This window comes from Lupinus angustifolius, chromosome LG03, assembly GCF_001865875.1.
Source record: "Lupinus angustifolius cultivar Tanjil chromosome LG03, LupAngTanjil_v1.0, whole genome shotgun sequence".
In the NCBI taxonomy this organism is placed as follows: Eukaryota; Viridiplantae; Streptophyta; class Magnoliopsida; order Fabales; family Fabaceae; genus Lupinus; species Lupinus angustifolius.
The window spans coordinates 12,874,779-12,898,501 of NC_032011.1; the positions used below are offsets into that span (position 1 = coordinate 12,874,779).

General features: G+C 32.5%; 1 protein-coding gene across 4 annotated transcripts; it reads right to left on the reverse strand.

Moving 5' to 3' along the window:
* LOC109343404 (E3 ubiquitin-protein ligase RGLG1) lies at positions 5,083-20,399 on the reverse strand. 4 transcript variants are annotated; one of them, XM_019581666.1, is made up of 13 exons: positions 20,391-20,399; positions 10,560-10,607; positions 9,232-9,440; positions 8,900-8,984; positions 8,675-8,815; positions 8,484-8,597; positions 6,921-7,018; positions 6,739-6,818; positions 6,558-6,663; positions 5,859-5,986; positions 5,635-5,776; positions 5,484-5,540; positions 5,083-5,363 (listed from the first exon to the last, which is right to left on the reverse strand). In XM_019581666.1, the coding sequence occupies exons 3-13, from the start codon at positions 9,418-9,420 to the stop codon at positions 5,280-5,282; spliced, it is 1,224 nt and encodes a 407-aa protein (XP_019437211.1). In that variant the 5' UTR covers positions 9,421-9,440; positions 10,560-10,607; positions 20,391-20,399; the 3' UTR covers positions 5,083-5,279. The 4 variants fall into 4 exon arrangements, with proteins under 4 accessions (XP_019437211.1, XP_019437213.1, XP_019437210.1 ...); XM_019581668.1 differs by lacking the exon at positions 20,391-20,399 and having other exon boundaries at positions 5,635-5,773; positions 10,560-10,817; XM_019581665.1 differs by lacking the exon at positions 20,391-20,399 and having other exon boundaries at positions 9,232-9,430; positions 10,560-10,816.

Below are 23,723 nucleotides of genomic sequence, written 5' to 3' on the forward strand. Positions count from 1 at the left end.
AACGAAAATGTAGCTGACCCTTCCCAATTTACGACATTGGAATTCATATTTCTATGTTGGTTTTGACCAGAAACTTTTATAACATGAAATCTGAACTAACAATAAATAAGTTGCAACGACTCATATAAAATATAATTTCGTAAAGTGCAATTGGAGCGGAACCAAAAACCTTAATGTTGAAAGATTAAAAAAATTCAAATTATTAAATTAAAATTATTTTAAAAGATGATTTTAAATGAAAGAAAATATTTATTGAATATTTTCAAAATTGTACCTTACAGCAATGAAGTTTTACACCCTATCTTAAAATAAGGGAAAATATATATAACCCCTTAAACTTTATACTTTTTTGCAAATGATACTATCAACTTTATTTTTATTTCAATCAATTTAAACTTTTCTCATTAATAAAATATGTCATTCTGTTAAGTTTATGTTAATTATTTAAGGGTGAAATCAGACCTTTCAATTTTTTTAATTTACACTATTGATTTATTTATTTAAAAATATAATAAAAAGTAAATGGAGAAACACTATTTTTCTTCAGAAAAAAACATGTTAAACACTTTTATTAATTGAAAAAATGTTCAAAAAAATGTGTATCTACAAATAAATGGTGGCAAAAGAATACACCTATCCTTAAACCCTATATGATTTGAACTTGTTAAAAGATAATTCATTTTCTAAAAGGTAGTTTATAAAAGTTAGTTTGTTGATTAAGTAGAGTTTCCATTTATGGAAATATTCAATTGAGTAGTTAGAAACCAATTTTTGGTATTTTCTGTTTTTAGATTGTATTTGGTTGTTGTTATATACACAACCTTGACTTTCATTTTCAATACATGAGAAATACTCATAGGCATTACATACTCTTTTTTCTCTCTATCTCAACTTCTTTTATTTTCTCTGTCTTGCTATCAAGAGCAGCACATTTTTCTGAGAAATCACGAACACAAGGATGGGGCAAACCAACTTTCCAACGAATGTCCAAATCCTTCATGGTAAGAACTAGCCACAATGGTACACACAAATGAAGGTGATATTTGAGTACCAAGAAATTCTTAAAATCGTGGGGAATGGAGTCACACCACTAGCAGAGAATGCCACAGATGAACAACGAATGAAGCACATGAAGGATGTGAATAATGATTGCAAGACATTATGCTTGATTCATTAATGTGTGGACATTGTTCACTTCGAAAAGATAGTTGGAGCAGAAACCTCAACCCAAGTTTGGAAGATCTTGGAGAAGGGGAACAAAGGTGCTGATCAATTGAAGAAATTACGTCTTCAAACAATGAGAAGACTTTGTATGGGTTAAAACAAGCCCCTAGAGCTTGGAATAAGAGAATAGATTCATTTCTTCACCAAGAAGGCTTTAAGAAGTGCATAGTGGAGCATGGAATATACATAAATTCAACTAAAGGTCTTGTAGTCTTGATCATTTGCTTATATGTGGATGACCTATTGATCACATCAAGCAGTGCAGAAGAAATGGAAGGATGAAGAATAGTCTCAAACATGAATTAGAGATGACTGATCTATGCAAATTGTCTTACTTCTTTGGTATTAAATTTGTTGAAACCAATGATGGAGTAGTGACGAATTAGAGAAAGTACATAAAAGAGGTACTAAACAGATTCAAAATGGATCAGTGCAATGAAGTATCAACTCCGGTGGAAGGAAATCTAAGGCTAGACACTCTTGAGAATGAAGAATCAATATACAACACATTGTTTACACAATTGGTAGGCTGCCTAAGAATCATCTGCCACAGTAGACCATAAATCTCATATAGAGTAGGCATTGTTGGTAGTTTTATGAGCAGTCTCATTTGTGGCTTCAAAAAGGATCTTAAGGTACCTAAAAGGATCAACTAATATGGGAATTTTATTTCCACATCAAAAGGAGAAATGTGAAGCACATCTTGCAGCATACTCGGATTAGTGTTGTGACAAAGTGAAGTGAAGATCAATGTCAGGTTATGTGCTTCTGCTATGTGGTGCTCTTATTTCATGGAACTCCAGAAAGCAACTGTGGTGGCATTATTTACTTGCAAAGTTGAATACATCCCAGCTTGTAGTGCATCTTGTCAAGCATTATGGATAATGACCTTAATGTTTGAATTGGGCTTAAAAATAGATTAATTTGTGGAGTTACAAGTGGACAATAAGTCTACAATTGATCTTGCAAAGAACCCTGTATTACATGGAAGGAGCAAGCACATTGAAACCAAGTTTCATTTCCTAAGAGATCAAGTCAATAAAGGGAGAATCAAGTTGAAATATTGCTGCACATAATCTCGTCTTGCTGACTTAATGATAAAAGCTTTGAAGGGTTGTAGATTCAACATGCTTAGGGATTTACTTGGTGTAGTAAAGTTAGAGGATGTCTCATCTTGTTATTAGAATAGGATTAAGAGGGAGTCTTAGAGATAATTCTTTTTCTAAAAGGTCGTTTGTAAAAGTTAGTTTAATGGTTAATAAGAGTTTTTATTTATGGAAATATTTAGTTGAGTAGTTAGAAACTGATTTTTGGTATTTTTCTAATTTTAGCTTGTATTTGGTTGTTATATACATATACTTGACTTTCATTTTCAATAAATATGAGAAATACTCAGAGACATTATACACTCTTCTTCCTCTCTATCTCAATTTCTTCTATTTTCTTTGTCTTGCTGCAACATCTGCTATCAAGAGTAGCATGTTTTTGTGGGAAATCAAGAATACAAGGATGGGGCAAACCAACTTTCCAACGAATCTCCCAATCCTTCATGGTAAGAACTGGCCATGGTGGTACGCATAAATGAAGGTGATATTTGAGTACCAAGAAATTCTTAAAATCGTGGGGAATGGAGTCACACCACCAGTAGAGAATGCCACAGATGAACAAAGAATGAAGCACACGAAGGATGTGAATAATGATTGCAAGGCATTATGCTTGATCCATCAATGTGTGACATTGTTCACTTCGAAAAGATAGTTGGAGCAGAAACCTCAATCCACGCTTGGAAGATCTTGGAGAAGGGAACGAAGGTGCTGATCAATTGAAGAAAGTTCGTCTTCGAACAATGAGAAGGCTTTGTATGGGTTAAAACAAGCTCCTGGAACTTGGAATAAGAGAATAGATTCATTTCTTCACCAAGAAGGCTTTAAGAAGTGCACAGTGGAGCATGGAATGTACATAAAGAAAACTAAAGGTCTTGTAGTCTTGATCATATAGATTGATCACATGAAGCAGTGAAGAAGAAATGGAAGAATGAAGAATAGTCTCAAACATGAATTTGAGATGACTTATGTAGGCAAATTATCTTACTTCTTTGGTATTAAATTTGTTGAAACCAATGATGGAGTAGTGATGAATAAGAGAAAGTACATAAAAGAGGTACTAAACAGATTCAAAATGGACCAGTGCAATGAAGTATCAACTCTAGTAGAATGAAATCTAAGGCTAGACACTCATGAGAATGAAGAATCACTAGACATCACATTGTTTAGACAATTGGTAGGCTGCTTAAGAATCATCTGCCACAACAAACCAAAAATTTCATATAGAGTAGGCCTTGTTAGTAGGTTTATGAGCAACCCAAAGCAATCTCATTTGTCCGTTGCAAAAAGGATCTTAAGGTACCTAAAAGGATCAACTAATTTGGGAATTCTATTCCCATATCAGAAGGAGAAATGTGAAGCACATCTTGCAACATACTCTCACTCAGATTGGTGTGGTGACAAAGTGAAGTGAAGATCAATGTCAGGTTATGTGCTTCTGCTATGTGGTGCTCTTATTTCATGGAACTCCAAAAAGCAATTGTGGTGGCATTATCTACTTGTGAAGCTGAATACATCTCATAGTGCATCTTGTCAAGCATTAATAGCGGGCCCTGATGGGATGCCCGCACGACGGGCTATTAGCTCAGTGGTAGAGCGCTCCCCTGATAATTGCGTCGTTGTGCCTAGACTGTGAGGGCTCTCAGCCACATGGATGATTCAATGTGCTCATCGGCGCCTGACCCTTAGATGTGAATCATCCAAGACACATTAGCATGGCATACTTCTCCTGTTCGAACTGGGGTTTGAAACCAAACTTCTCCTCAGGAGGATAGATGGGGCGATTCAGGTGAGATCCAATGTAGAATTATGGATAATGACCTTAATGTTTGAATTGGGCTTGAAAATAGATGAATTCGTGGAGTTACAAGTGGACAATAAGTTTGCAATTGATCTTGCAAAGAACCCTGTATTATATGGAAGGAGCAAGCACATTGAAACCAAGTTTCATTTTCTAAGAGATAAGTTAATAAAGGGAGAATCAAGTTGAAATATTGTTGCACAAAATCTCATCTTATTGACTTAATGACAAAAGCTTTGAAGGGTAGTAGATTCAAAATACTTAGGGATTTGCTTAGTGTAGTAGAGTTGGAGGATGTCTCATCTTGTTATTAGAATATGATTAAAGAGGAGTTTTAATAGATAATTCATTTTCTAAAAGGTTGTTTTTAAAAGTTAGTTTGCTGGTTAAGAAGAGTTTCCATTTATGGAAATATTTAGTTGAGTAGTTAGAAACTGATTTTTGGTATTTTCTGTTTTTAGCTTGTATTTGGTTGTTATATACACAACCTTAACTTTCATTTTCAATACATATGAGAAATACTCAGAGGCATTATCCACTCTTTTTTCTCTCTATTTTAAATTCTAATTTTTTTGTCAATAGAACTTATTATAACTGGATTCCCTTTCTTTAAGAGAATATAGTATTTTCTAATACTAGATAAGTTATTTTCTACCGCCATAAATTATGACATGTTTACTAGAACTAACCAAGAAAAATCTACCCAAAAAAACCAACAAAATCTAACATAATTGCTACATGAATGAAGATATTGAATTCTTGAATGATCTTTCACTTAGTATATCTAACCCACATTTCAAATAGGGACAAGTTTAGTATATCTATCCCTAAAATAAACTACCATAAGAAATATTTCAAATTGGACAAAACATAGTGTATGTTTTATAAACTTTACTAGGGTAAATTGAAGGAATTCAGAATTCATCTCATCAAATTTATAGAAAAAATTTAAACAACAAGTTACCTTAAAAGAATTTCTATACAATTTACTCAATGAACTTTTGTTTTAAGCACAACTTTACACCCAAACCTTTATGTACACCTCAATCTTAAACTGGAATGTTAAGACTGGACAATGGTTATCCTTATGTATCCATCATCCACAACAACAATATAACATAGGATGGATCAGCAATGGAGAAATCTTTGACTCAAGAGTATAACCTCAGGCGAGTTGTAATTCGTTGTCGGCACAAAGGGCATGAAGATAATGTTACACCACACTCCTTGCAAGTCTGCATTTGAAAAAAATACCAGACATTTTTACATGCAAGTTATTATACTTGACAATGTGCAAATAGAATGCATTGGGTACATAAGAATTAAACAAAAACAAGTTCATTTAACACACTTACTGTATGACCACATGCAAAAGCCATGTCCTTTGGATTGGTTAAGCAAATAGGGCAAACCTTGAACAAGAAAAAGACAGTAATCTTATAAACATATTGTGATGATAACATGAATCTTAAGTGAAAGACATGAGGGAGGGGCGAGGAAATGTACCGGTTCAGCAACGGTTGAAGCTGTTGGCTCAACCGATTCAAAATTTGTTACACGAGGAGCTGTTAGGACTGCATTGTCATGATCTATTACTTCCTTAGGTGGGGGGAGAGGCCTTTTATGTTGATGACTTATTGGTTCTCTACTGCATCAAAATGATTTTGCACTCATTTATTGGTAAATGTAATTTATAGCTATGACTACGTATGCCTTAGTTATCGGCTTACTTGGTAAGTTGTATATTTTGGACTGCCCGGTACTGAAACGGAATTTCCATAAGGGCAGCAAGTGCAAAAGCTGCTTCCTTCTTTGATGCTTTTGTATTCTCAGACATGATCTTTGTGAAGTTCACAAACTAAAGAGATAAAAAGGAATGCATATAGATAACATAACAATCTCATTAATAATAAGTAAATCATAATACTGGATTTGAGTGACATTCAAAAATAAGGAATGGAAATCTCTCAACTCTTTTTTGTGATTAAGCAATCATTTACTCAATTTTCAAAATGATCACCACCATATTACAAACCAATACAATGTTGGAATCTAGCAGAATCCAAAATGGATTTTAAGATGTTAAATATGTGAAAAAGGTTTATCTCCACCTTTAACCCGAGGTTATTCCATTAATCCAGAATAGACTTTGGTTAGAACTGTTTGCCACTCATCTTACATTTTATTAATATAAAGATAGTAGAATCTAGGCTTGTTCTTGTGCATTAAGCTTCATAGAACATATCTTTCTCTAATGTCTGAGTAATTACAGACCCCGGATCTTGGTTTTGGAATCGGCTAATGTACTATACAGCTATCATTGCTAATTTGCTATTTCAAACTCTAAGCCTTTTTTAATTTCCAACTAAAAATTGTTAAAGTTACTGCAAAAGCAGACAGTACATGAATATTCAAGAGATATCAAGTACCTGAAAGTTGTCAAATAAGCGCTCGGTAATGTTATCATCAAATTGCTGCATCTCGTCCCATGGTCCGTCTCCAACTCCAACCAAAATAATCGAGAGAGGATAGTGACTGAAAATTCGAGTTGCTCAACATAAAAGATAGATACCATAAAAAACAGCAAGACTACAAAAGAAATTACTTTACCTTGCAGCAATAATAGAACTAATAGTTGCTTGTTCTTGTGGACTAAGCTTTCCATGTGGTGTCCCTGGATTTCTGGAAACCTAAAGGAAAATAATATTCTCGAAAAATTAGAAGAGAAGTCGGAAAAGAAAATTAAGTCATGGCATGAAAAGAAAACAATGGGATATGTAAAAGGATAAAACCTGTCCATCAGCAATAATGACAAGAACATGGTATTGACCATTGCTTCGCTCCACAATGTCAATTGCTGCGTCGATTACAGAAGCAAATGATGTTGGACCTACAAATAAGGAAGTTATTATCATAATCAAATTTTCATATCATTTCCTGTATACAAGGTCTCTCTTCCGGGGATTTTTTTCCATGAATAATGTTTTACGAACAAGTTTTATAGGACAAATTGTAGACAACTTAATGCAAGTGTGGTTGAGTATTCAGGTGTCACATGTTTCGAGGTAGAGTAGAGATACATATTGAAATGTGACTATGTTGTCCAAATGTTATCACAGCAATCTAGTCCTTTTGAGTATCAGACAAGTAAACTCATTCAATACAGTTCATGAGCTGAATCCTACATGATGGCATAAAAACAAAGCCTATCCCACAAAATCATTTGCATACAACACAATCCCCTATGATTTGTTATGAATTGAATGGAGATCTGATGAAAAATTAGAGTCTTGAAAGTCTTTAACAGTACAAAAAATTGTGGGTATGAAAATTCGGTAGGTACTCGATAAAGTCACAGGAATGCTCGTGTTAGAGAAGCATCGGCTACCCAATGGTCCTTCCAAAAGTTGATACAAGAAATATTACCTACCTTCAAGGAAAGCAAAGACTTGAAGGTAGTCAAACCATGTGAAATAAAATTCCATGGACTAAAATGATAAGCTTGGGTTGCTGCAATAGCATCCCGTCCAATTTAGCTTAAGCTATACAAACTCCAGATAACTTGATGCCAACAGGAATGAAGTTCGAAAGAAAAACACCACAGCTATTTTCTCATCAAATAAATGTTTATAGACACCACATCCCAAAGACCGGAACTCCCTTCATTCTAAGGATGATAAGACACCTTAACTCAACTACCATCCACCATAGCTTGAAAAGAGAAGTTCTTTTTGAAGCTGTCTTTACAACAGTATATAGCATATTGTTCGAACGAAATTACTAGACCTTTCAAAGCAAACAGAGGAATCCTGAACAAGTATTCCAACAACTACAAATGGAATTAAAATGGACAATCGGTAGCTGTCTAAAAAGAAAGCTGACAGATACTTCAAATTTGTTCGACACAATCTTGCGTAGGGTTTTAGGAAGATTAAAAGATTGGATCAACTTGCCAATCCAGAGGGAATGTTCTGTGGTTTGGCTTTGATGAAACTTCAAAAACCTTCCGTAGGAGGTGGCTCAAGGATAGTATCAAAGGTCTCATTTGTAAATAGTCTTAGTAAGAGGTCATATATTATATACATAATTTGCTCATTAAAAAACAACCCCTTAACTCATCAAGTGATTATGTCTCATAAGTTATATCCGTAGCACCCAACCCGAAAAATACATCATAATCTTCCTGATTATACTGTGATAGCATCAAACAGATCTACAACCAGTCTTTCAATCATTATTCTTAACAAGGATTAGGTTCCAACAGACCATAGGTTTAGATAAATATATTCGTGACAGATAAGTCGAATAAAATTGTAAAATCTAGTCAGCAAAGAAGAGAATATTGTAAAACAAACCTGACAGTTTTAAGCGTGGAACAATATCTCTGTACCGTGCAAGTACTTCCTCAAAACCTTGACAATATCTACCATCAGGATAAAAACCGAACACATTCTGGTCGCGCGTAGATGCTACAAAAGTGAACTCACTGAAATCAGTTCAAGAGAAAACATATAGCATTGCTCCAAAGTCACAAACATGTACTCACCATCACCAAATCCAAAACATGGTATCAGATTATCTTCATCGAAAGAAGACAGGGTATGGCCAATGATAGAGATTGCTTGCTCATATGGATTAGGACTATTACCGATATAATGAAGGCTTTTACGGTGAAACGAGTGCTTACCTACATTTATCAAGGTGTGACTTCTATACATTCACTATACAAATATGCATTTACAATATTAATTTCATATGTAAGAGGAATAACCTGTCCACTCATTGCTTTTGGTGAAGTCAATACCAATTATTAAATTTGATGATTCAAGACCAGCTTCTCTTAGTGCAGAAATAACCTGAAATATAAGTGTCATTATCATATCCTTTATCAGCATGAAGTTGATGCGAATAGTTAAGTCTAACAATATATCAATCCAGTTCACTGACAGCGATTCGCAATGATTTGCTGTTGGCGAACTGGATTGATATGTAGTGATACCCAAAAAATATATCAATTCATTGCACCGACAGCGAATCCTTGTGATTCTAAGCTTAATACTGAGTATCCTTTTTAAATCACTGAGAAAAATTAGCATTGAAAACCTGATCCAATGAGATGAAACTGTCAGCTATATATGCTGGTTGTTTCTTAGGTTGATGCCGAGTATTTGCAGAATTCCTAGAATGAGCAAGGGGTTGATGATGGCTAGTATTCACTGAACTCCCAGCATAAGAAGGGGTATGTTGGTATAAATGATCTTGAGATTCATACATTGACTCTGCATTTCCCATAATTAGAGGCCTGCTTTCACCTATCTCAAAATAAATAAACATTCAGTAGAGTAAAAAAGACAGGACTCAAGTCAAAACAAATTTGAGTAAAAGATCACAGCAGAAAACAACTAGATTTGTGAAAATTCATTCATAATGTTTCATTTTGCACCACATATCTTAAGACAATTATGCATCTATGCGTAATAAATGCCGGGAACTTAAATAATTCTTTATTTTGGCTATGGTATTCCTAGTGAATTGTCTAGCATTCAATAAATGTTGTTGTCATAAACTCATAATAAGCATTAGTTCTTGTTAAGCACACTGATTAAGGAATTAAGAAATGACAAGTTTCCATTGGGAAGTTAAGTTATGCAAATTGATAGAAGTATTCTTAAGTCTATCACAAAGCTTAATTTCCTTTCCTTAGTGTGTTTAGAAAAGTTATTTCCTGGGAATGTACTTGACAAGGGTATTTAACATATTTGAAAGTTAGGCAACTATTTCTTCAATCATGAGTTGAAATTTTGAAATTCTCCATCAACCTCTGATCTCAAAACTCTTTACTCACTCCACTCCCATGCTTCTACCTTTAAGTAGTTTGATATGCTTCCTTTCTATTAAATTCCTAGGATCAATCCCTTTTATTCAAACACGGGTGCACATTTGCTATCCCACAATTTGTTTCACTGCATGTATTATCAGCTGTGATTGTATAATTGTATAATACCCTGGTTCTAGATTTTCCTTTCTCTATGTAAAGCCATTATGTGGAAATGAAAACATACCTTATATGGTTCCTTTTTCCCTAACTAGTTTCAGACACTGGTTAGAATTTTCCTATATATTAAAAATATACAATGATAATAAAATTGTTTCACAAATATCATAACTGGAAAATAAAAATGGGCACCATCTAAATTCCCTTATATAACCTCAAGATAAGTTAATTGGTATGCAAGGTGAAATGACAACACAGAGTTATATATATAGTTGTTTGACAGCAGTAAAATACATTTGTAATATGGCTCTCAAGCCTCGACCCCTCTAAAACAAACTCGCAAATAGATAAACATGTCAACGTAGGAGGGAACAGGAAAAACCAGAAGTAGTTAATAGAACAGTTTAATGGGTATAACAGAAACGGTACTACTTGCCTGAACAACCAAATGATGATGTTGTGTCCACAACTGCAATGATGTCTACTAGGATTGGTTGATGGATTGTTGTTGAATAGTAATTACATTCAATTCATTCACTATTAGTATTAGAAGAAGATGAAAAAGGAGAGATATGAATGAGAATGATTCAAAATTGACCTTGTTGATTGTAATTGTGGCTGCTTTGACAGTAGCTTCCAAAGATTTGTTGTCAAAGAGTCATGGGTTGACGTTTCAAACAACACAGTTGTAATTCCTCCTTCCTTTTACGTATACACTAAGATATATTATATATGAATTTCATTAAAATGTAGCTTGTACTTTTGAATAAACACCATGTTTCTCACTTTATGTCTTGTCCAGCCCGTAACAATGTAAGAATTTTTATCTCAAAGTATCATCCATTATTTATTTTCAATCATTATTGATTCTTATAATAAATATAAATGAATGATAAATAATATATTGATTATGTATAAATCTTTACATTGTTATAAAAATAAAAAATTCTAATATCTATACAATCTTAGTTTAAAATTTATATATAATTAGTATATTATCTAACATTAATTTATATTACATTTTGAAAAATCAATATTATTAAAAATGATTTGTGATGATAAATTGACATACTTTTTTTCAAAATAGTGACTTAAATTTTTATATTACTTATGATTCGTTAGAGAAATAAAAACAAAAATAAAATTAGGAGATGTTTGTTGGGTAATTTTGACTGTATAATGATGCTAACTCTAATCAGATCTTTGCAAGAGCTGAATTTTAATTCTTTAAAAAAGGAATATAGGTGTATCACTCAACCAATGAGTCTAAAGAATGAATAAGGTTAACGGAGAGAATTGAGAGGCAAATATTTATTTTTTACGTATTTTTAATGATAAATATGATATTTTATTATATATAAAAGGATAAATATGTTTTTTTCATGTTATTTTTCCCTTTATTTTTGTAGTATTTGTCTCTCCTTTAATGCACAACTAATTTAACTATTTTTAATGCTCAATGAATTTAACCACCAGATACATGAGAATTTATTTCAATTAAATGTGACATTGAAAATATATATAAATAGTTAAAGTTGTTTATACATTGATGTTTTTTTTGTTTATCTCAACTTATATTTACCCTTTTTATTGCTTAGGTTGTTGAGACTTGAGATTAACAATCCAAAAGAATAACAAAGAATTCAGCAACACAAATAAAGAATGTATGAAAGATTCCTTCACACGTTATTCTTATACTGTCATTTATTTGTTTGCGTGGTGTTTGTTTGTTAATGTTGTTAACTTAAGTGACCCTTTTCAGGCGTGCAATGCACTAGTTATAAAACAAATTCGTCAATCGCTTCACATGTTTGTTGGGTTTAAATTATAGGAATAGATGAAAAGGTGTACCTGAATCAATCCCATGTATTTATGACCTTTTGGTATGTTTTTTTCCCATTCAAGTAATGTTTAAAGGCTGATCACACACAATAAACAGGCTCAATTAGTTTAAACGGGATGGTTATATCATACAACATTTTAAAAATATATATTATAATTTATAAAAAAAATGTAATCAACTTATTGGGTCGTGTTCGAGCTTATTGTTGGAGCGGAAAACCCATGAAGAAAATATAATAGAGAAAACAACACCGAGAACTTAATGTGGTTTGGTAATTTGCCTATGTCCATGACTGAAGAGCAATAAGAATATTCCACTATATAAAAAAAAGAATTACAAATGTTTCACTCACTTCCCAAAACTCAAGTACACGTAGTTTCACTCTCACTCAAGCAATTAGTTTAAACGGGATGGTTATATCATACAACATTTTAAAAATATAGATTATAATTTATAAAAAAAATGTAATCGACTTATTGGGTCGTGTTACGGGCTTATTGTTGGAGCGGAAGACTCATGGAGAAAATATAATAGAGAAAATATAATAGAGAAAACAACACCGAGAACTTAATGTGGTTCGGTAATTTGCCTACGTCCATGACTGAAGAGCAATAAGAATATTCCACTATATAAAAAAATGAATTACAAATGTTTCACTCACTTCCCAAAACCCAAGTATACGCAGTTTCACTCTCACTCAAGCATTTCTCACAATATTAGAACAAGAGAACAAAAAGAGAGAATATGCACCAAGCTAAGTATTTGGTGTCTCTTACAATGGCTTGGAGCACTCCTATTTATAGCCAAAACTCTTGAAGATTATGTGGCTAAAGGAAAAGAGCATTAATGTTGGTTTCACCATAATCACTTCTTTTTACTTGGTAAGAAATTCTCCATTTCTTCAAGATGATCTTTAGCCACTTCCTTTTTGCTTGGCTGAATAAAAAATTTTCATTATCTTTTTCTTTTAGCCAATATTCAATAAATCTCCACCTTGGCTAAAAGACTATCATAGTTATTCTCTTGCTACTCTTCTTCATGCCCACTAGAGATTCTGAACGTTAATCAAGTCTAGACAATGTCTGAACTTGGTAGTTGGAACTGACTTCGTCATCATGTCTGCTGGATTATCTGTAGTGGGTATTTTCTCCACTCTAACAACTTATCTCTCCACTATGTCTCTGATAAAGTGCATTTGAACATCAATATGCTTAGTTCTTTCATGATACATTGTATTTTTTGTCAGATGTATAGCACTTTGACTATCATAGTAGATGGTTGTTTCGTTGAGTTGTATACCCAACTCTTCAATTAGACCTTTCTCCCAAATGACTTCATTTACATCTTTTGTTACTACAGTGTACTCTACTTTAGTTGTAGACAAAGCAACAATTGATTGTAGTGTTGCTTTCCAACTAATAGTACAACCACACAGTGTAAAGACATATCCGGTGAGCGATCTTCGCTTATCTAGATCTCCAGCATAATCTGAGTCAACATATCTAATGATCTTGTTTCCAACATCCTTGACTTTACCATAAAAAAGCCATATATTTGTGGTATCTTTCAAGTAGTGCATAATCCACTTCACAGCCTTCTAGTGAACTTTACAAAGATTTGCCATATATCTGCTTATCACACTTACTGCATGTGCAATATCTGGTCTAGTGCACACTATGGCATACATTAGACTACCAACTGCACTAGCATAAGGTACACTTAACATCTCTTCTTTTTCATTCTCAGTTTGTGGACACAAGGGCATTGAAAGTTTGAAATGAGTCGTCAGTGGAGTAGTGTCTAGTTTAACATTTTGCATGTCAAAGCGTTCCAACACTTTCTCAATATACTTCTTTTGTGACATAAAGAGTGTCCCCTATTTACTATCCCTCTGAATCTCCATTCCTAGAATTTTCTTTCCAGCTCCTAAGTCATTCATTTCAAAATCTGAGCTCAATTGAGCTTTCAAGTTTCTTATTTCTTACATGTCATCAACATATAAAAGCAAATATATGAATGACTTATTTGCAATCTTCTTATTGTAACATAACTATCATGTTCACTTTTGAAATAGTCATTTTCAAGCATGAATGTGTCAAATTGTTGATACCACTGTGTGGAAGATTGTTTTAAGCCATATAAAGATTTCTTCAGCAAGTAAACATGACATTTTTTCCGTTGAACTTCAAATCATTCAGGTGGTTTCATGTAGATTTGTTCCTCCAACTCACCATATAATAATGTCGTTTTGACATCTAGTTGCTCAAGTTCTAGATCAAATTGAGCTACAACGACAAGTAGGATGTGAATAGAGCTATATTTTACCACATGGAAGAAAACTTCATTGAAATCAATGTCTTCTCTTTGTGTAAAACCTTTAGCCACTTATCGCGCCTTGAATTTTGCATCTTCAACGCTAGGGATTCCTTCCTTCTTTCCTTCTTCTTGAAGACCCATTTGCATCCAACAATCTTTTAAGCCTTCCGCCGCTTCACAAGAACCCAAGTATGATTCTTATGAAGAGACTCAATTTTCTCTATCATGGCAGAAATTCATTTGGATGTTTCTTTGTTGTTGATAGCCTCTTCATATGACTGTGGTTCACAATTGTTGATATCATCAACAACATTTAGAGCGTATGAAACTAGATCAGCATAACCATAATTTTCTGGAGGTTTTATATGACTCATTTGCCTGTCCCTAGCCAACTGATAATGTTATAATTGAGAGATATTAGTATCAGTACATGCATCACGGACTTCTTTTTCATGATCAAGTGTTTTTTCTTTTGTTGGCTCCACCTCAAACTCCACCTTCTCCAAGATATTAGGATCTTCATTTTCACTTGATGACTCTGTATGAGGCTTTAGCATTTAAGCTTCATTAAAAGTAACATATCTGCTAATGATGCATTTTCTTTTCTCTAGCCACCATAACTTATATCCTTTCACACCATCAGTATATCCAAGAAAAATGCATTTCAATGCTCTTGCATCAAGTTATCCTTCTTTGTTATGAGCATATGTAGGATAACCAAATATCCTCAAATTTTCATAATTTGTCGAAATACCCGACCACATCTCTTCTGGAGTTTTGAAACCATTGACCTTTGATGGACATCTGTTGATCAAGTAACAAGTTGTATTGATAGCTTCCACCCAAAATTATTTTGGCAATCCAACATTTAACAACATACATCTTGTCCTTTCAAGTAAGGTTCTATTCATTCGTTCTGCAAGTCCATTTTGTTGCGGAGTGTGCCTCACATTATAATGTCTGATAAGACCATGATCCTTGCAAAAATTTCTGAATTCTCCGCTACAAAATTCTAGACCATTGTCAGTTCTCAGTCTCTTGATCTTTCTCCTGGTTTGCTTTTCGATCAAGGTTTTCCATGTATCTGCTACCACCATGCGAAGGTACTTGGTAAGGACCCCATAAGTCAGAATGTACATAATCTAACGTGCTTCTTGTTCGATGAACTGCAACATTGAATTTTATCTGACATTGCTTTCCGAAAACACAGTGTTCAAAAAAGTCTATCTTCTCGACTTATTGACTGCATAGTAATCCTTGTTTAGCCAACTCAGCTATACTTTTTTCACTAACATGACTCATTCTCAGATGCCATAGTTTGGTGACATAAGAATCAGATGTTGAGGAGACATCAGTAATACTCGTGATTGTGTTTTCTTGTAACATATAGAGACTATTCTTTTTCTTTTCTTTCATTACAACCATAGTGCCTTTAGATATTCTTATAGCCCCACTTCACCTTTGTAGCTATAGCCTGTTAAATCTAGTGTTCCCAAGGAAATAAGATTTTTCTTCAATTTTGGAATGTGCCTTACATTTATCAACGTCCTTACGATTTCATCGAACATCTTGATTCTAATTGTGTCGATGCCAATGACCTTGCATGGAGCATTATTCCCAGAAGGACTTTTCCCCCATCTAAGGGTTGGTAATTGGAAAATCAATCCTTATTGGGACACATGTGATATGAACATCCATAATCAAGTATACATTCATCTTTTGAATCATGTTTTGAGACTATTAGTGCATCAGCACTATCATAGCCATTTTCTACAGCTGCATCTCCATATTTATAAATCTTTTTCTTGCCTTTACGCTCTGGGCAATTCTTTCTTATATGTCCCTCCTTGTGATAATGGAAGCATTTATACTTTCTAGGTTTTGCTTTAGACTTGGACCTAGATTTCCCTATTTCACCAAATTGATTTCGCCCCTCACTATTCTTTCTCTAGCAAAGAGACTTTCACCCGAGCCTTCAGATCACGAATTTGATACTCTTTTGTTCAGTTCTTTCGAGTGCAATGCATCATTTACTTCGTCCAAGATCAGATCTTCTCAATCATACATCTTGGTGTCGATGAAGTGCTCGTAAGAACTTGGAAGAAAACATAGTAGAAGAATTGCTTGATCTTCATCTTCAATTTTAACATTGATATTCTTTAGAGCAAGACTAATTTTGTTAAACTCATCCAGATGATCTTTTATGGGCTTTCATTCATGCATTTGAAGAGTATATATTCTTTTCTTCAAATACAACCTTATGGTGAGTGACTTCATCATGTGCAGACTTTCCAACTTCAACCATAATGAAGCAGTTGTAGTTTCATCTGACATTTCTTGCAAAACTTCATCTCCCCAACACAACAAAATTGCACTATGTCTTTTTTCCAGAGGTTGAAATCATTTTCTCCATTAAATTTCTCCAAATCAATTTAGCACTCGCCATGATAACCGCATACTGGAACAATATCGTAGTCCATGAACATACACCAGGAAAGTTCTCAGGAAAGAGAAGTGGGTCTTAACAGACACGCTTAAATATCAGGTCTTTCCTAAGACAGAAAATTCCTAGATATGCACTTTCACACTATTATACTTTTCCAGTAATAAGAACAATTCTTTTCTAGTGTGTAAGATCAGACAATACTGCGAACATAGAGCATACTAAGAATTTTCTTTTAGATCATGCGGCTTAGCATGCAAGAGCTCTACGAGCTCTGATACCAGTTTGTTGGAGCGAAAAACCCATGAAGAAAATATAGTAGAGAAAATGACACCGAGAATTTAATGTGGTTCGACAATTTGCCCGCGTCCACAGCTGAAGAGCAACAAGAATATTTCACTATAAAAAAAAGAATTACAAGTGTTTCACTCACTTCCCAAAATCCAAGTACATCCAATTTCACTCTCACTCACGTATTTCTCACAATATTAGAACAAGAGAATAAGAAGAGAGAATATGCACTAATCTAAGTATTTGGTGTCTCTTACAATAGGTTGGAGCACTCATATTTATAGCCAAAGCTCTTTAAGATTATGTGGCCAAAGGAAAAAAGCATTAATATTAGTTTCACTATAGCCACTTCTTTTTACTTGGCTAGAAATTCTTCCTTTCTTTAATATGATCTTTAGCCACTTCCTTTTTGCTTAGCTCAAGAAAGTCTTTTCATTATTTTTTTTCTTTTAGCCAATATTCAATACTTATAATTTATGTATGTCAAATATCATCTCAAACTCGTCCTAAGCAGGTAGCAGGTTTTGACGGACTCACCCAAATAAACTAATTAAATATTACCCATATGTTTGTGAAGAGAAATAACTCATATGTTTGTAGCAAGTAGCAACATCTACTTTCTTCTTCCTCCGTACAGAGAAGCTTTCACTATCAAATTCATCCTCATTTTTGGTTTGTTTTCTAACATGTCCCATCTATGCGATAGACCTGTATGGCAAGATAATATATAATCAAGATTTTACCATGTGCATGGTTTTTCATGCATTATCATGCCATCATCACTTGTAGAAACCAAAAGCTTATCATTTCAATGGTCCTTGGTTCAAGAAATCCCATGTGAAATGTGGGGTTCAATTTTTCCGTTGATGAAATCCAATCCAAATCAATGTCAAAATATATGGTTGGGATATAATTTGGAAAAGTGTCATTCTTGGTTAAGTGATTGTTATAGTTGAAAATGAAGGTCAAATTGGTGCAATGTGACATAACTGGAATAGTCCATTAGGACAACTTTGTCTTTATATAAAAACAGAAAAATAATCTCCAGATTCTTTAACAACAAATGGTTATGGTGGAGCTAACACTCTGAGAAAGATGCCATTGTCCCATTGTAGTTCACCGAATGCTAGGTCTCTTCAAATAATATCTGATCTTCTGCAAGATTGAGATTTATGATCATAGTTATTCTTGTACGCTTAAGAGGTCATTCTTGTATCATGGACATATGTATGTCTCAATGTACCATCACCATTAACCAACATTTACACATCATGATTATTCTTGTACACGTGAGAGGTCATTCTTGTATCATGGGCGTATATATGTCTCAGCTCACTATCACTGCCATCTAACAAGTCCGCATGCTTGTGTGCATATTGGCTTGTAGTGATATCACAGTAGGAGATACATACACTTATAATATAAGAATGACCTCTCAGGTAAACAAAAATAGCTATGATGTGTAAATGTTGGCTAATGGTAATATGACACACCGAAACATACATATGTCCATGATACAAAAATGACCTTTCAAGTGTACAAGAATAACTAAGATTGAAAACCTCATCTTGAAGAATATTGAATATTATTGAAGAAGCCTTGGATTTTGATGAACTGCAATGGGTCATTGGCATCTTGTTTTAGTGTTAACACCACCATAACCATTTGTTGTGGAAGAATGAGCAGAAAATTTTGTTGTTCTTATACAATATGACAAACTTGTCCCGGTGGGCTATCCAAATTATGCCACATTGCACCAATTTGACCTTCATTTTCATGTGGAACAATCACTGAAACAAGAATGAAACTTTTCCAAATTATATCCCAATCATAAATTGTAACATTGATCTGGATTGGAAGTTCATCAACGGAAAAATTGAACTCCTCGCTCCAATGGAATTTCGTGAACCATGGACCATAGAAATGAAAAGATTTTAGTTGCCACACGTGATGATGACATAAGGGTTTCATAATGCATGGAACAACTTGACAAGGATCACCTATCCCCAATTATATCTTATTCCCTATCATAAAGTCTATCACATTTTGCCACATGAATAAATGAAAAAATAAAAAATAACAAAGAGTCACATTTTGATTGGTTTGAGATACAGAATGAAACACTGTTCAGAATAGGTGATTCAGTCAGAAACAACCAAGCACATGGTAGAAACTTGACTATATATATAGCCATACAAATCTATAGCATAGATTGGACATCTTAGAAAAAAATGAGGCTGAATTTGATAGTGAAAGATTATCCAGTGAGGAAAAACAATAAGGGAACATTGCTGCAAACATGTGGATTTTTCCTCTAGTTTTTTTGTCTCCTTTTTTGGTGTGAGTTTTTTTAGTGTCTTTCTCCCATATTGATGGTGTATCTTACAGTGTAGGAGTTTTATACATTGTCAGATTATTATTTATCATTCATTTTTAATTATTATTGACTTTTTAAAAAAAATAATACAAATGAATAATAGATAATATATTGACTAAAATATACTGATAGTACATATCTTTTACACTGTTATTTGTAATGGGAATTAAACACATATTTTTAAAATACCTTGACCCTCCCATTAATGAGTCAACAATGGTAATCATCCATTAATGACTATTAAACGAACTTAGAGTGAATTTTTAAAAGTTTATTCTCATTTATACATTTGGGACTTGGGAACAATGCGTCATTAAATAATAAAATATTTTCTAGTATAAAAAGATAAATTATCTCCTTTTAATTATTAAAATTATGATATGTATCATATTTAATTATTTTATTGGCTATATGAGACAGATGATATAAGGAGTCATTGTTGGAAGCTATTAGAAGCTTGCCCACATCATGAGCAAGAGAAGTGATTGATTGCCCATACATTGTACAATGGGTTTGGTTATTCTTGGAAGGTGTCACTTGACTCCACAACCAATGGAATATTAATGAATAGAAATAGCTAGTTGACACATGGACGAGGATTATCTGTATTTATTAGTATTTTCAATGGTGTATCAAACCAATCAAAATGTGTTATTTTATTAGAATTTGTTTTTATAAAAAACATAAATTAATATTTTATATTATATTGGGAAATATGATTAGGTAGAAATAGGGGGACATGATTTTTTTGGGACAGAGGATCCTTGTCCGTTGACACATACCATATAGTTGAGAATGTTACCTCAAATTATGACCAATGAGCCGACGAAAGAAGAATTAACCTGAGGAATATTTCTGTAGGCAAATTCAATGTAGAAGGTGTTGATTTGATTTTGTCAAAAACAGAGGACCTGCAAAGACAAGTAGACATATATAAGAAGACTAATGTCATCGGAACCATGATAATATAAATTTGTACACAATAAAATTAGCTTACCAAATGGTGTAGAATCAAAACGGGTTTGCGAAAAATCAGAGTGTACATTATTAGGTTATGGAAATCAAAGACAACTGCAATAGCTTGGAGAAACATATTGGATACACTGCAAACCAAAACAAATATGTTAAAGACTAGGAATTGATTTGCATCACAATGGTAATGAACAACAGGAAACAATAAACCATTTCCCTTTAGCTAGAAATAATCAAACAAAGGGCATGGAGAAATTAATAGAGTAGAAGAATACAATATAATATGTTAACATGGTTCAACTAATTTTTTTAACTCCTTGAATAACTATCAAAATATTATTAGTAATAAAGATTAATTAGCAGCTCACAACAAAAATATAAGGCATATGATTTGTTTCTAATTGATGTATATTATACTAAAGGATTTGAATCAGGTATATAAGATTGGTTTCTCAACTTCATTCCACTATGCAACGTGAGAGTTCGTAAATATTTGGTAATTCCAATACTTAGAAAACATATGCCCGTGATTTATAGAGAAGAATGTATAATCTTATATTATATATATTTTCTTGAAAACAAAGTGACCACAATGTACGTTTCTTGATGATGAATAACTAGGAACAAAGATATATATTTTAAACACTAAATCTATGAAGTTGAACACAATTAGATGATACACATGCATAAAATAAGATAATTGATAAAGAAAAACTAAGAACAAAGATGATATTGGACATGTGTGTTAAAATAGTTGAGTGCTTAATTAGTTTGGTTAGGATAATTAGTTTTTCTATCCTTTATATAAAGGATTCAATGTAATTTTGCTTTTCAATGTATTTTAATATTCAATAAATAATATTTTCTTTTTCATCTTTTTGTTTCACCAAGAAGATTCAAGCATGTCTATACCATTTTAACATGGTATCAGAGCGTAATTAATCTTTTATTAGCTTCCGCGTTTATGCTTATATGAAAAACTTCAATTTTAGCTTACTACAAGGAGCAAGAATGAAAAGTGTCCATCAGAGTCCCTGGTTGAGGCACATGATGATTGTGCCATTCTACATCAAGCGTTTTTCAATTTCAAGATTCTCAAGAAAATTCATGCCCACGACTTTGTATGGACCTTTGTGTTGTTTACTAATCAAAGAGGCATGCTCATTTCATTTCTTGCACAATAATAAAAAAATTAGTGCATATCTTCTTCTCAAAAGTTTATACCAATATTCAATAAATAATATTCTCTTTTTCATCTTTCTTGTTTCACTAAGAAGATTCAAGCATGTCTCATACCATTTTAACAATGTGTTCATGTCGTTACCAAACTAATTGAAAATACAAATAAATAATGTTTATCAACCACATAACATTTCAAATAATATTTTCTATGACTAATATAGTGTTACCTTTATGTTAATGGAGATTGAGACTCTTATGTTATATTTCCCATTCTATGCTTCTTCTTCTTTCCTCTTTTTTTTTCTATTCTTTACACGGCTAATTTGTTGTAACTCGGGGTTAAACTTTTTTCCTCTTTCTTTTCATAGGAAGTTAAATCTCCACTAAAGCATTAATTCTAATCCTTATTTTTATTAACAATATTATCTTTTACTCTAACTAATTTATTAACAACCTTTTATTCTCTTCGTTTTTATATTGAGTTAATTCTCCACTAAGCCATTAATTCTAATCCTTATTTTTATTAAAGATATTATATTCTACTCTCAATAATTTATTAAATCTTGAATAACAGATTTCATCTTTTAAATCTTTACAGAAACCATATGCATCACTCAATTGTATAATAATAAATATTAATTACTATTGTATCGAGACTCATTCTAATGAATATTTAATTTTGTGCAATTTTGGTTCTTCCGCTAACCATGACCTTCTAATAATATCAGATTTTTTTATGGATAGTACGAATTTAATTTGATATATTTTTAATGTTAAAATATTTGTAGTATAACAATTAAAATTTGCAAAATCAGACACTATTAATCTCACTAGCTATATTGCAATACGTCCATCGAGGTTATATTGTAAGTTGTTATCCGTATTCACTATTCATGAAGTTTTTCTTAATTAGAATTAATGGCTACTTTGATAGATAGATTGATAGATAAGACATACAAGATAAAATAAGATAATGTTTTCTACTTTTTTTTAATTGAAAATTTTGATTAGCTAATATAGATTATTTATTTTTATAAATTGTGAAATTATAGTATGTTAACATTATAATTTGATTATGTTTAGGTATCTAAGTGAAAATTAAATATCTATTTTCTTTGTGTAAAAAAATATTACTTTTTAGGGGATGAGTAAATTATATAGAGTGATATGAGATAATGTATTTTAGTTTTTTTTTCATATTTTTTCATATTTTTTATAATATTTACTAAAAGACAAAGGTAATTTTAAATGTACATTTTTATATCATCATTAACATATTGATAGTTACTGTCGTGCCTATCAATCCATTTTCCTATCGTTTATAATGTGTAGTTTGTACGTTATAAATGACAAATATAATATTCTGCGTTAAATATTTACAAATTGTAGTTAAATTTATTTGATTGGTGTAATGTTCAATTTCTTTAAATATACTTTCAAAACAAGAATATAATGAGGGTAAAATAAGAAGATAATGTTATATATTTTTGTGTAGAAATAAGATGATAATAATGGTAAAACAGGGAATCACAAATTACACCATAATGAATAGTTATTTCGTGTTTTCCCTTTTTCAAGTAGTATAGATAATATATTTTATTCATTTTTATTACTTTTTTACGAAGGTTAAAATAATTAAAATAAAAGACAAAATAAAAGTCAATTCAATATTCAAAATATAACATGACACAAATTTGTAATATGAATAACCTTGAAATTAACGACAAAGTGAAAATTGAGATTTAAATAGAAAAAGTAAACAACTCATGATGGATGAATTTTCATTTTTAGCTTTCTCTCTCAAAAATTAAGCTGAATTTATAATTTAGGTAGGTTACTAAATATATTACGTTGTAACTTTAAGTAAAGATTAAAAGTTGTAAGTATCAGAGTGCAACTAAGAGGGGAAAGGTGAATTAGTTGTCTTAAAATAATGGCCGATTTTTCTGCAAAATCAAAGTTAAAGTGCAGCGGAATAATATGCAGAAAAATAATAGGAAATAAAAATGAAAGAGATAAGGAGAAGAGAGTACACAAGGAGTTTTTATACTGGTTCACCTTCCTGTCCACCGAAGGTTACATCCAGTACTCTTACCGCACAAGAGATTTTTCCACTAAGAATTATGAGTTGTAATTACAATATCTCACCCCGAGATCTCTATGTACCTTACACACT